The 15,208-nt window shown below is 38.3% G+C and overlaps 1 protein-coding gene across 1 annotated transcript; it reads left to right on the forward strand.

Annotated features, from left to right (window-relative positions):
• Positions 1-13,512: 13,512 nt before the first annotated feature.
• Positions 13,513-14,438, forward strand: LOC132313946 (pentatricopeptide repeat-containing protein At5g59600-like). Its single transcript, XM_059812878.1, has 2 exons — positions 13,513-13,566; positions 13,839-14,438. The coding sequence occupies exons 1-2, from the start codon at positions 13,513-13,515 to the stop codon at positions 14,436-14,438; spliced, it is 654 nt and encodes a 217-aa protein (XP_059668861.1).
• The last annotated feature ends 770 nt before the right edge of the window (positions 14,439-15,208 follow it).

Below are 15,208 nucleotides of genomic sequence, written 5' to 3' on the forward strand. Positions count from 1 at the left end.
TTTGGGGTGACATGTGTGGGATTTCCGTGAATGGTATTTGGACAAGAATTTGGATTGGAAGAGCTTGGATTTGGATTTTTCCAAGGAGGGTTTTTTTCACTTATGTCTCCATCAACCTTGTTATCAACCACTCTACCACTCCAAAGGGTGGTGATAGCTTGAACTTGTTCATAAGTTGGCCCACTCGGAGGAGGGGTTTCATCAATCACATGCATTCCTCTAGGATTTTCAAAAGGTTGAGAGGGAAGCTTGCCCTTGTCCTTTTGAAGTAATTGATTCACCGAGTTAGCTATTTGACCCACTTGATTTTTGAGATTAGCTATGGATTGAGTATGAGAGTGAACCATTTGGAGAGTAGGCTGCAAGGATGTCAAGAGTTGCTTGTTGGCATCCATTATTTGCTTATTTAATGATTCCATCATTTGCTTGTTTGCAGCTACTATGTCGTCAGTTGGACACACAGGAGGTTGATTGGAGACATTTGGATTGTAAGGAGGACGGTAGCTTGAAGGGGCTTGGAAAGGCCTACCTTGATATTGAGAAGAGGGCTGATTTTGCTGCCCTTGGTTTTGGAATTGGGAATTTTGTGGGGCTTGTTGCCGCCACGAGAAATTCGGATGATCTCGCCAACCCGGATTGTAGGTGTTGGAATATGGATTGTTCCCGGGCCGTGAGAACATGGCATTAGCTTGCTCTTGGTTGGGATTGGGAAATTGCTCCGGTGTGGGGCAATCTTCCGAGAGATGGAATGGACTAGTACATGCAGCACAAACTGAACTTGCCGAATTTTGAGACAATGAAGGAGGAAGATGTGGTGCCATCAATTGGTAGAATTTATGAGCGATGGCATCTACTTGAGATGATTCCTCCCTTATTGATTTTGGTTGACAAGGGTTGGTGTTCTTTGCAATGGTTGAGGTCGGAGCCCTACGAGAATTATATTGAAGTGAATTTTCGCTTAAATTCTCAAGTAGGATCCAAGCCTCATCCGCATTCTTGGACATGAACATCCCACCACAAGAAGAGTCAACCATGAATCTATGGGTGTCGGTCAAGCCGGCATAGAAAGCTTGCACTAATTGCCATTTTGGGATCAAATGATGAGGACACTTCCGAAGAAGATCTTGTAACCTTTCCCAAGTCTCGTGGAGTTGTTCTCCATCAACTTGAGAAAAGCTTAGAATGGAACGCCTCATTTGGTTGGTTTTACTCACCGGATAATACTTCTTAAGGAATTCTTGTTGCAATTGAGCCCAAGAAGTAATGGAATTGGGAGCGAGGGAGTTCAACCAATATTTTGCCCTATCCTTTAGGGAGAATGGGAAAAGATGGAGATGGAGTGCATTGTCCGAAAAACCTCTCAACCGGATGGTCGAACAGATTTCAAGGAACTCATCAAGATGCTTATATGGATCTTCATTATCAAAGCCATGAAATGATGGAAGCATTTGGATGGTGCTTGATTTGATCTCATATTGAGCTACATCGATGTTTGGCATTACTATGTAAGAAGGAGAAGCATAGGTGGTAGGGATGAAATGATCTCTAAGAGTCATTGGTTCTACATTAGGAATTTCAGCCCTTTCATTCCCCGGATTTTCTATGTTATCTCCCATTGTATTAAATTCAGTTTCAAGATCCCTTGTAAGAGTGGGTTCCCTAAGGTTCCGTCTAAGAGTTCTTTCAAGTGAATTTATATCAATAGGCGAGTCAAGTGTGGGTAGAGAGAGTGACCTACGGCCAAACATCAACAATAAAGCATATATTCAACAACACAATTCATCATCAATGCTCCACATACGATGTTCCCTTTCTCCTCAATTATCAAGACAAAAATAAATGGCCACGACAAGGACCGATGCTTGTACACGAAATTAAAACAAAATAATAGCCTCGACAAGGGCTTCACAAGCTAAACAACACTAAGTTAAACACATGCAAGATATTCACAATTTGAAAGACTAGAACCTTGAAAAACTTACCGGAAGTCCTCTAGACTTACAATTTTCTCAATTTTCCCTCGGCAAGCCTTGAGTTTCTAGAATCTCACTTACAACACAAAGATAGTTAAACCACAAAAGAAATATTCACAAAACAAGTATTCACAATCAAACTAAATTTAACCCTAGAACTATGGTCGCTAAACTGTTTGCAGTCCCCAGCAACGGCGCCAAAAATTGATCGGTTGGTCAATTAAATATCAACCTTCGCAATAGCACGAATCATTGTAAAATAGGGCTATTGGTCGGGTAAGTCGAACCACTGGGACGGCGCTAATCTATGGCAACCTAAGTGTCTAGAGTCATTTTAGAGTGATAAGGGGTGTTCATAGAGGGTTTGTTTTGTTTGTCACTAAACTACAAATTCGGAATGCATAAAACAATAATTTACAAGGAATTTAGGATGAAAAGATTAAGAAGAGGAGACTAGGGAAGTGAATCCGCCTGCATCCCTATACATATGCTAGATTAGACCTAAATTGGGGGAAAAACAACATATGATGGTCAAGACTTACATAGCAACCCATGGTTGCCATGTAAGTAATCAAGAGGTACATTAGGTCTCAAACAAGTATAATCCATCAAAAGACAAACATGCTTAGACTACCTAACTAAGGTGTAGCTTATACACATTTACTTAAATGAGAGACTATCAAGTTCTTGACAAAATGATAAAGCACATGGAGTTAGAGATTAAGCATACACCATCAAAGGATTTCCTAAGCAATGGTCTATCAAAGTCACTTATCAACATGCCATGAAACCATTTCATAACCTTGCTTCCACTCTCACCATGAAAACTCAAGCAATATGATTACTCTAAGACATCATCTAAAACAAGATAATCAACTTAAAGGAATCATCCATACATGTATCAACATTCATTACAACAAATGAGGTACTCTTGGTTATGAAAAGACTATAAAATATACATGGCAAATCCCCAAAATAGACTATCCTAGGACATGCTTACAAGGGAGGGACTTCATCACCTCCCTAGAGAAAAAGTTAGTTACCCATTGCTAAGCTAGAAGAAGGAAGAAGCTCCATCCAAGACTCCATTTTCGTGCTCCTACTGTAGCACTCAAGAACACCCTCTTCCTTGCTCTCTTCTCTCTCCTCTATCTTGCTAGAATATAGGATAATGATTTTGTGTGGTCCTCCCTCTCTCTTATCAAGCTCAAGTCAAGGCTCTCTCCCTCCAAGGAACACCTCCAACCACTTCATAAAGAAGGAAGATGGCATTGAGGAAACCAATGTGAAAGTGGCTGAAATTGAGCCATTTTTGAGTGCAATCTGCCTGAATTTCGAGCACTCGAAGGGTGGTCTCGAGCACTCTAAATTAGTGTAATGAGCAACATGTAATTCTTGCCCATCTCTGACCCACTGTGGAAGAATAACCATAACTTTGTACTCCGAACTCCGAATGATGATCTGTTTAAAGCTTTGGAGAGCTGATTCAGATCTTTAAAAACTTCATGTTTTGATGAAGACCCAATTCTCAAGTCTAGTTGGTCGAAAATGGGGAGAAAGGCAGTACTTCAGTGCTGCCAGGCAGTTCTGTGCACCTCTGGTAACAAGGCCATAACTCTTTGCTCCGAGCTCTGAATGATGAACCATTTGAAGATTTAGAAAGCCAATTCAGAGCTCTAAATCTTTCATGTTATGATGGAAGTCCAGTTCTTGAGTTTACTAGGTCTAAAATGGCGACAAAATTCAGGTTCTACTGCTGCCAGAATTTCAGAATTGGCACCCTTTTTGTTCAAAATTCCACAAGGCATCATTTTTGCTTCCTTTTTGCACTTTAACCTGAAAATGTACAAAAACATGCAAATGGAGTTAATCTACATAAAATAATCAATTAATGGACTTTGTTAATGTAATTTAGGGCGTTTGAATATACAGTATTCAGCGCTTATCAATGGCCTAGCGGTATTAAGCCCTTACTTCTTAAAGAGAGGTTAAGGGTTCGAGCCTCAATGGATGCATGTGTGTGTGTGTGTGTGAGTACCACCAACTAAGAAAAAAATTAGTTTATTTTCCAAAACATTTTCGTTTGCTCCGTTTTGATTTCAAATCAATTTTCTATAATTTTTTAATTTTGTGCAGATTCTTCCTCTCCACTTTTTTGCATCAAATGTTAATGATGGATAGATTGATCCAATTCATTAAGTTGTAAGTTAAAAAGGTCCACTAAACAGTCAAATGGATTGGATCAACTTACCACCGACCCCTTCTTCACCACAGAAGTTTCTTGAAGACCGGCATGGTACGACTACAACAGCTCATCTACACTGCTGCCATGGGGAATGATACGACTACAACAGCTCCTCTACACTGGTGCTTCACTTCTGATGAAGAGGCCCATATTTGTATGCGGCTGCCGGATCCAAGTGGGTACTGTCCTTGCCGCCACCTTCTCCGGCAGCACCTTCCCTCACTCTACAAAACCCATAACCTATTTTTGGCTTTTCTCCCTCCTCTCTCTATGAACAACCACCATCGACCACCAACCATCCTAACCTGAAACTACCACCACAATCCTGACCCCGCCAACCACCACAGGACCACCCCCCCCCCCCCAAAAAAAAAAAAAAACTACCACCACCACAAATCCAACACCACAATTGGCGATATCTCCGCTCTCCTTTCTCTCTACCCTACAGATGCAAATACAAATTCAAACCCAAACCCAACATTTCACACATTTTCCTATTTCCAGCCCCCGTCAAATTCTTCTCCTTAGGAATTAAATTAACTGCCCAAAACCATCAATTGAAGAATTGAAAAACCTCAACGGAGTAGAATTAGAAAGTTTTTTTTTTTCTTTTTTTTCCTTCAATCAATTTTGGTTTGGATATATTGTCTTTAATTTTTTTACAATTTTTTTTTTTTTTTTTTGGATCTGTTGTTTTCTTCCCGCTGATGTGTTTCAGTTTGTCGCTGGTGTGTTTTAGTTCTATTGTGTTAGTGCACTGCCCAATAGTCTGTGCTCACTGCCGTTCAGAGCACGCAGACGTCCATGTCGTCTTCATTTCCTGAATTTTTCGACCAAACTCCGCGGCAACTCCTTCTTTGCCATTCGGCTTCTTCCTCGGCGCCCGCGTGAGATTCTCTCTCTTGGGCTTGGAAAAAGGAAAGAGTCTTTTTACTTACTTTAGGGATTTTCCCTGCCATCGGGTCATAGTTTACCCAAAATTCAATTAATTTTTGACCTTCAGATAAACTTCAAAATTAATTGATAGCCTACCTTTTACCAAATAATTTAATAAAAATAATTTTTAATAAATTTAAATACTAATTATTAAATTTGTAAAGACAATTTAACACTACTTGTGACTTATTTATGAATTCTATTTTAAAAGACTTAGATTTTATTCCTTTTACTAAATTAAAGAATAATGATACATATAAGCATTAAAATTCATGCATGTAGAACGTGTGAGAATTGGAAAACAATAAATAAAAGTAAATTAAAAAAAAAAAAAAAAAAAAAGTAAACTAATAAAACCCTTAACAATTAGCTATAAATAAATTCAGATCTATTGAGTTATTGCATTTAAGCACAATCCCCTACCTGCCTTCTTATAAAAGAAATAGACTCAAAGTTATAAACTCCAGTGGATGATGGCCAATCAAATTGTGACAACATACCTAACCTTTACTGATCAACCTATCCTTAAGAGGTCCTTGGGTTTATAAGAAGGAAAAAATAAAAAAATAAAACTAAAAAAAAATAAAAAAATAAAAAAAAGCAAAATATTCATTAGAATTTAGAGCCTAGCTTGGTACGAAGAAATTAAAATTGAATACATATAGAGATAGAGTGAGAATTAAAATGGAATACAGGTGGGAATGGAATGCTAATTCTGATTTTACTAGTTGTAAATATATAATGATGTAGATTTGAAACGATCAACACCATTTGGCCTTGTTTAGTATGTACAAATAGCAATGGAATGCAGGCACGTGAGAATGGCATGCAGGCAGAAATGAAATGAGAATGAGAATGAAATGGAATAATAATTCTCATACTGCCGTTTGGTTGCAAATACATAATGATGTATAGGAATTGAATGATCATCACCATTAACGGAATGAATTTTAAATTGAATTCTTTAAAATACCCCTCTAGTTACATAAATTATACATTTATATATATATATATATATATATATATATTATGTATATATATATGTACAGAAATGGCAGTCAACGGTGGTGGTGGAGGTGGAAGGCGATGATGTCTGCATTGGTGATTATGACAGTGGAAGTGGCGATGATGTGGTAGTTAGGGATGGCAACAGAACGGAATTGGCTAAAACTTATTCCGCCCAGTTAGAAAATCTATCATACCAACTTCTCCCTAACTCCGGGGCCCGGGGCGGGTTAGTAATTGTTATATCATCCCCGCCCCTACTCTGGCAGACAAAGTACCGACTGCGCCCTGCTTATTTCGTTTAATTGTGGGGGCGGGGCGTGTTATGCTAATTTTATTATTATGTAAAAAAAAAAAAAAAAAATAGTCCAATGTGTTCAATTGGGCTAATAAATAAACGGGTCCTGCTTTTAAATTACAAAGTAGTATATATTAATATATTAACGGACACTTGCAGCAAAGTAACAAAAGTCTTGAAAATATTAAATATTATATATATATATATATATATATATAAATTTTAAAGGTACATATATAATTGAGGAGGGGGCGGGGCGAGGCGGGTTTATTACTAAATCCACCTCCGCCCCAAACCCGCTTTAATTTTTTACTTATTTTACCATATTCGTCCCAAACTCATTTAGAGGGCTACTAGATCTACCCCACTAGGAGCGGAACGGGGCAAAAACTCGCCGGATTAAAGGAGATTGCCATCCCTAGTGGTAATGGTGGAACAGTGGTTATGTAAAAGTTCTATTCCAATGTTCTTTTTATTATTATTTTTACTTGAAAGACAATTCATCATAGAGATTTAATATAATTTTTACCGTAGGTTGTCTTCATGACCCTAACCCATTCCTTTTCCATTTGGCATTGGGTACCGGCACTGGATGAGTCAAAAATACCTAGGTATTAAAATATAGCATAAAGTTCTGTCCTAGGACCATAATTTTGATGGGTCAAGTGCAAGAAACAAACCTAAAAGTATGCTTACATTACATATTACAACCCTTACATGCTAAAAACACTCATAAAGTTTCATTTTGGTGCAAATAGGTCCCTTTGACAAATTTAAACCATCTGAACCATTTTATAAATGTTTATAAATAAATCATTTTGTAAAATGACCAAAAAGGACATTATTGGAAGACGCCCCTAAAGTGCAAAAAATACCCCTAAAGTTTCATTTTGCTGCATATATGTCCCTCTGATAAATTTAAACCCTAAGTTTAGTAAATTACCTTTGCTAATCAATTTTATAAAATATATAAAAATAAATAATTTTGTAAAATGACCGAAACAATTGGAGGATGCCGGCAATGAACAAGTAAAGATAAAAATAGAAAAATAGAAAATAAAAGTATAAAAGAAAAGTAAAGATAAAAATAAAAAAATAAAAAACGAAAATAAAGTGTAAACTAAAAAAAATAAATTTGCTCCAAACTCCGAAAGCCAATGCACACTGATATTGGGATTTTTTTACCTTTTTTTTTGTTTTTTTTTAACTGCATTGGTACGAAAAAAATTTTAAAATAAAGAAGAAAAAAAATTAATAGAAAACAGTAAATTGAAATCTCAACAAAATTCAAATCCTTATTTTACAAATTCTCAAAATTTTAAAAAAAAAAAAAGTTTAGAGATATATATAGAGAAAAAAGTTTTTTTTTTTTAAAAAAAAAAGAAAATAATGTGCACATAACACCTCTATACTATTATATTAGTATCATATATACCCCCTTGGACATTTTTGAAAGAGTAAAAGGGCAAAACAAGTATTACAACACTAATTTATGTTAGATTTTTTATTAAAAGGTATTTTTGTACAATGTGAAAAAATTAGGGGTGATTGTTCAAAAGTGAAGCGAATAATTTCTCATATTGAGAAATTGAATAACGCTGACAATATAGTTTATCTTTGTTAATCGGGAATTATACTACTTTCTTATTATTAAGGAAAATATTGATTGTTCTTGATGGGATGAGTATCAAATATTTTTGGATAGTTTAAGGGCTATTCACTCAAAATAGCATACTACAAGGAAAAAGAAAAAAAAAAAAAAAAAAATAGAGCAAAATTTTTTTTACAAAAAAATATAAATATACAATTTCAGTTTTTCAGGTCATATACTATTATTTAAATATTTAAGTGCCTATTTTGCAACCTTAAAATGATTAAATCCCTTGTAAATAAAAATAATAATAATAATTAAATCCCTGTTGAGTAAACTGTCAATGGATCGAATTTTGATTCAAATCTAATTCAATTATCCGAATGTGAATTAAAAAAATAATTCGATAATCCAATAATGATTTGAATTTGACAATTCGTTACCCTAACAAATCGGATATGAATTATAGATAATTCGGTCAGATAATAATCCAATCCGATTAAAATTATATATATATATATATATATATATATATATATATATATATGTCTTATTATTTTATTCCCTCCGTCTCACGATTCCTGAACGCGATATCTAAAGTTGGACGGAGGAAATATTAGATTACAATATACTGTTATCTACTACTATCAAATTTATATACTCCGTATATGATTATTTATCACTATATTCATTTGGCTACATAATTATATTATGTATCATCCTATTTATTAACAATTCTTTGTTTCATCTAACCATGCATCTATATATGTCATTTTAATTTTTGCTTGAAAAAATAAAATAAAATAATAATAATAATAATAAATTAAAAATAATTGGAAATCTTAGCTTAACAAATCTAATATGAATTTGACTGATTGGATCCGATCCGAATCCAATAAGTTTACAGGCCTACTCGTGAGTGGTGAGGTGAGTTGAGGATTGGCGTGAGTCTTATGGGCACTCTCTTGTTATACAAAAAGTAGGCTTTGATAGAATCTTGGATTATCTAATTGTTGCTGATGGAGGACTATGTTTAAGTATGAAGTACCCATTGTTGACATCAAACAACTTGTTATTGGATAATTTGAGCTTGCTACTGCAAAAATGCCTGAAAGCGAAGGCATTGAAACCCTGCAAACAAATTCATGCTTTCTTATTAGCTTATGGTATTAATACGAGCATCTTGTCTTTGAACTCTAGGATCATTAGTGTGTATGCAATTTGTGGGGATGTGAAGTCTGCTAAGCTGAAGTTTCAAAGCACTCCAAAACCAAATGTTTTCGCATTCAATTGGATGATTTTCGCTTCGTCGTTCAATGGGTATTCTGAAGAGGCAATTGGGTACTTCTCTTTGATGGAAAAATCAAGAAATATTCCTAATAATTATACATTTTCCATTGTATTGAAAGCTTGTGTAGGTTTAATGGATTTGCGTAAGGGGAAGGAAGTTCATGCTATGTCGAGTAAAATGGGATTTGAGTCAGGTGTATCTGTGGGTAATGCTTTAATTGATATGTACTGCAAATGTGGGAATCTGCGCTATGCCCAACAGGTGTTTAATAGAATGACTGAGAGAGATGCTGCTTCTTGGACATCAATGATTTGTGGGTATTTGAGGACACCAAAGTGACCCGGGCTTGGTAGGATCCGTACTGTTAAGAACGGGTCGGGCATGGATAGCCAGGGTGGAGCAAGTCCACGTTGGATAGGCCCAGATCCATGAAGTCATTGCGGAAGCCCACATTAATATGAGAGATATTGAGTCTAGGTGAAAGAGAAGAAGTAAGGCCCAGGTTAGAGGAGGGTTTAACCGTCTATAAACAAGGAAAATTGAGAGGGAAAAGAGGTTAGAAATCATTGGGAGTGTAAAATTTCTCTCTCTGCAATTGGGGGAAATTCTTTGTACTTTCAATTGGTGCCGTCTGTGGGAAGTGGTAAAAATAAAAATAAAAATAATGTTCAAGCCGAGCGCTAGGCATTCAACAAAGTTAGTGGCAGCTGGCAATATGAGCCGAACGCCAAACACTTGCTCAAAAATAAAAATAAAGCCAAGTGGCAAGTGGCGTTCAACCGAGTGCCAGGCATTCAGCAAAGTTAGTGGCAGCTGACACTTTGAGCTAAACTCCAAACACTTGCTCAAAAATAAAATAAAGCCAAGTGGCAAGTGGCCTTCAAGCCGAGCGCCAGGCATTCAGCAAAGTTAGTGGCAGCTGGCACTACGAGCCGAACGCCAAACACTTGCTCAAAAATAAAAATAAAGCCAAGTGGCAAGTGGCGTTCAAGCCGAGCGCCAGGCATTCAATAAAGTTAGTGGCAGCTGGCACTACGAGCCGAGCATCGAACACTTGCTCAAAATAAAATAAAGCCAGAACGGTAACCAGGCCGAACACCAAACACTTATGAAAATACACAGCAAGGTTGAAAATGGAAAACTTGAAGAATGGAAGTCATGCTGAGCAAAAAGCATTGTCATTCATTACAAAAAGGTCCTGAGGTATATAGCTTGATGATCTGAGGATACATGAAGATATATATATATATATATATATATATATATATATATATATATATATATATATATAATAAAATAAAATAAAAAATAAAAAAAAAAAACTACTGTAGGATGTCAGTTCTCATGGTCTTCTCCAGGCTGTGACCTGTCGTTCTCCTCACCATTACCCTCTGGACCATTGAGGTCTTCTCCATTCTCAGCTGCCCTATCATCCTTAGGGGGGGAGTCAAGATGAATCACCCCCTCAGCTAGCATAAGTCTGTCAGTAACAACTGAGGAAGAGGGCACAATAGTAGAAATAGGAGGAATATTCAGGGGATGGAAGGGTGGAACAATTCCTGAGGATGCAACCTCTATACACTCGATGAAGATATTCTCAGCAGGGTCGTAGGGTGGGTTTTGATAATTATTTGGGGGGTGGATATCCAAAGAAACATCTAATTCATCTGGACCAGCACAAGAGCTTGATTCACCTTCAGGGGGAGAACGGTTAATAAAACCATCTCTGTACCCTTTAGCATACTGGATGGCACTGGTTCTGGTGAAGCGAGCAAGGAGAGCTTTCATACCCCCTTCAACTTTGCCAATCATGTTCAGCAAAGAAGACCGTTCGCTTAAGAGCTTCTCCTTTGAGTTGGCATGAGACAACCGATCACCAATGAGTGAACGTTGAAGGTCTCCCTTTTCAGATTTGAGAGAGTCCCTTTCTGTCAGAGCAACGCTCTTCTCAGTCTTCAAGACATCAACCTCATCCTGAAGTGAATCCCGTTTGGCCTTTAGGGTATCCCGTTCGGCTCTGAGGGTGTCCCTCTCATTTGCCAGACCGTCCTTCTCTACCTTTAATTCAGCAACCCCTTTCTCTGACTCGCTCAGCTTAGACTCAAGCTCAGCAACTTTGGCCTCAAGGCGGTTCTCTGCTTTAACAGACCTTTTAAGGCCCACAGAGAGGGATTTAAGTTTTTTGTTCAGAGTCTCAATGGTCTTTTGGAAGGTGAACATCCCGAAGAGAGTCTGCGTAAAGAAAGGGAAATTCAGGTCAGACTAGCTAATAAAGAGTTATAGTAGAAAGGAAACATATTTCAATAAAAAGAGGAGTTACCTCCATTGCAGCAGTTGGGAACCGCTGGAACATCTCGCCAAAAGATAGCTTGTTCTGAATCTCAAGGTCCTTGGGGGTCTAAAAACCCTTGTAGAAAGTAAAGGAGGTGAGAGGGTCCTTATACACAGAGTCGGTGGGGCCAATGGTCGAGCCATCTTCACGGTTGAGCAAAGGTCGCCATGGAAAAACGGATGGAGTTGGACCAGAGGTTCTAGCTAATTTTCCCTCTGGAATGAAGAACCGGGCAGGGGGCAATGGTTCAGTAACTCTGAAAGAAGCCATCCTGGTCCTCCGGGCTGGTGGGACATCACTCCGGTCATGACCGCCCTCAGGCATTGACCTTTTTCCCAAACTTTTTTCTGACAGACCAGCACTAGCTGGTCCTCCATTGTCCTGAGAATTTCCAGCATCCTGAGTGCTCTCTGAGGAAGTATCAGACGAGATGTTGGAAGGCATAATGATAGGAGCAGCAGGACGGATCTCAGCAGTGTGATCCACAATAGGGTTCTCAGCATGAGTGAGCTCAGAAGGCTCAACAGTAGAACGGTTTGTGACTTGAGTCACAGTTGGAGCAATCACAACTTGTTCTGGGGCAGAGACAGTAAGGATGGACTATGTGGTACTAGGTGTAGATGATGATGTGGTAGCAGGAGCGTTAGAAGGGGTGAGAGCAGAACGCCTCCTCCTGTTGAAAGATGGGATCTGAATCCTCTCCATTGTGGACCCTAAAAGAGAGATGTCAGAGAGATTGTCAAATGTAAGCAAATCAGTAGCTGAAGGGATATTGTTCAGCACACTCTCTTGCAAGATGTCTAGCCTAGCCCTACAGACACTATAAACCAATTCATCATGGGGAATTTGAAGGCATCTATAAAGAAAAGTGCAAAAACGGGGAAGGCAACTTTCACAATGGCATTCAGTAGGATGTGTTTTTAGTTTTTTTTAGCCAGAGACAAAGCATGCTCCAAATGAAGAAGGAATAGAGAAAAATTGGGTGAGCAGAGTCCGCCAATTCCCACTAACCACAATTAAGTTTTGTCTCCAACCTTTTTCAAATGAGTTCTTATCAGTGCAGATCGACCGTTTGTCAATAGGAAAGAAGTTATAGTACAAATCATTTTGTGTAATTTTATTAATCCGGTAGCAGAGGAGAAGGTCGATGATGTCAAGGTTGAGACCCCTGTCACGATTCAAGAGCATGAGGACTAAAATTACCTTAAGGAAGTTGGGGTTAACCTGCAGGGGGCAGAGCCCCAATTTGTTGAAAGCATAACAAAAGAATGGATGTAAAGGGAACCTAATGACGTTCAAATGAACGGTAGAGAATAAAACTTCCCCAGGAAGGAGACCCTCGCCAGATCTCCCATCTAAGTTTATTGGATAGACCCTGAGAGAAACGTCATTGGGAATGTTGTTCTTGGATCGGATGGCGTTCAGATTAGGGGGAGCCATAGAGAAGGGGAGGAATCATAGGCAATAAAGGTGGTTTTTTCAAAGAGAGGTAAAAAAAAAAAAAAAAAACTGACCTTGGAAGTTTGTGATGAACACAGCCACAGCACAGTAACCAAAATCGTAAAGGAAAAACTCGCCAGATAAGTTGAAGAAGGATCGCCGGAATGTACTTGTTGGCAGCGGAGAATAAAAGCGGGATATGAAAAAGAAAGATAAAAGTTGAAAGATCAGGGTTTATAAGGAGAAAAGGTGAAGGCGACATGGAACTCAAAAGGTCAAGGCAAAAAGTGGCGCTGTAGATCTAAAAGTTTGGGTTTATGTGCCAGCCGTTCGATTCCTCATGTCATCGCTTCGAGCCGTTAGACCAAGATCATGTCTTTTCAATAATCTCACCCTCATTAATGAGGGGAGAGATTATTGGGGGCAGACGAGGACACCAAAGTGACCCGGGATTGGTATGATCTGTACTGTTAAGAATGGATCGGGCATGGATAGCCAGGGTGGAGCAAGTCCACGATGGATAGGCCCAGATCCATGAAGTCATTGCGGAAGCCCACATTAAGATGAGAGAAATTGAGTCCAGGTGAAAGAGAAAAAGTAAGGCCTAGGTTAGAGGAGGTTGTAACCGTCTATAAATAAAGAAAATTGAGAGGGAAAAGAGGTTAGAAATCATTGGGAGTGTAAAATTTCTCTCTCTGCAATTGGGGAAAATTCTTTGTACTTTCAGTATTCTAATGTGGGAAAGATTGATCAGTCAGTTGTCTTGTTTGAGCAGATGAAGCTGGAAGGATTGGAACCGAACGAGTTTACATGGAATGCAATGATAGCAGGTTATGCGCGGAGAGGAGATTGCAATAGCGCATTCACGCTGTTCTCTAGAATGAGAAGAGAAGGGTTCATTCCTGATTTGGTTACTTGGAATGCAATGATTTCAAGTTTTGTTCAAAGCCAAAAATATGTTGAAGCTATAGAGTTGTTTCGGGACATGTTGATTGCTGGGCTAAATCCCAATCAGGTGACCGTCACGGGACTGCTCCCTGCTCGTGGATCAATAGGTTCAATTCAAAGTGGAAAAGAAATTCATGGCCTCATATATAGGATGGATCTTTGTATTAATGTCTTTGTTGCTAGTGCTCTTATTGACACGTACTCGAAATATGGGTCTGTGAAGGACGCTTCGAATGTTTTTAACAAAATTCCCGTTAAGAATGTAGCATCGTGGAATGCCATGATTGGCTGTTACGGGAAGCATGGCTTGGTTGATAGCTCAATCAACTTTTTCAGAGGATGCAAGATGAAGGAATGCAAGCACATGAAGTCACTTTGATTTGTGTTCTTTGTGCCTGTAGCTATGGTGGTTTAGTTGAGAAGGGTTTAAAGATATTTAGGTCTATGAGAGAGAATTATGGGGTTGAAGTCAGCAAAGAGCATCATGCTTGTGTCGTTGATCTTCTGTGTCATTCTAGGAGGATGGAAGAAGCTTTTGATTTGGTGAAGGAAATGTCAATGGAAATTACAGATTCAGTTGTGGGGGCTTTCTTCAATGGGTGTAGAATCCACGAAAGAAGAGATTTGGCTAAAAAGATGGCTGAGGATATTTTGAGGATGGAATTGAAGAGACCTGCTGGTTTTGTATCTCTGTCAAATATTTATGCTGCTGATGGAGAGTGGAAAGAGGTTGATTATGTGAGGCAGGTTATGAAGGCGATGGGGGTCCATAAGAAACCTGGTTCCAGTTGGGTTGAGAACAGGAACGAGTTTGCTGAATCCCAGTAGGAAAAGTAAAACTCACACAACCACTTTTCCCTTATGCGAACTTGAACTCTCAACTTTCTACAAGGTGAGTAAGTACTACGTAGCTGCAGCCCTTGGTGATGAGGATGGCTGTTGAGATTGAAGCATGTATGGGTAAATTGATGAATGAGTTTGCTGAATCCTGATAGAAATAGTCATGATATAGATCAAGTTTATTGCAATTGGAATATATTTCAACTTTCAAAAGATATTTTTTGAAATGGACTGAAGTTCATGATAAAATGCCGGAAATTTTTCCTTGGCCAGACCACATTAAAGAAAAACATTCTCTTCACTTGGAGT

The sequence above is a fragment of the Cornus florida genome, unplaced genomic scaffold, assembly GCF_030987335.1.
Source record: "Cornus florida cultivar Cherokee Brave unplaced genomic scaffold, ASM3098733v1 CherokeeBrave_3.0.0_Hap2_Chr06, whole genome shotgun sequence".
NCBI lineage: Eukaryota > Viridiplantae > Streptophyta > Magnoliopsida > Cornales > Cornaceae > Cornus > Cornus florida.

Bases quoted from the DNA above. Each gene is read 5' to 3' on its own strand.
- LOC132313946 (XM_059812878.1), top strand. From the start codon at position 13,513: ATGAGGGGAGAGATTATTGGGGGCAGACGAGGACACCAAAGTGACCCG. The intron at 13,567-13,838 runs GTATGATCTGTA...TTGTACTTTCAG, and splicing joins ACCAAAGTGACCCGGGATTG to TATTCTAATGTGGGAAAGAT.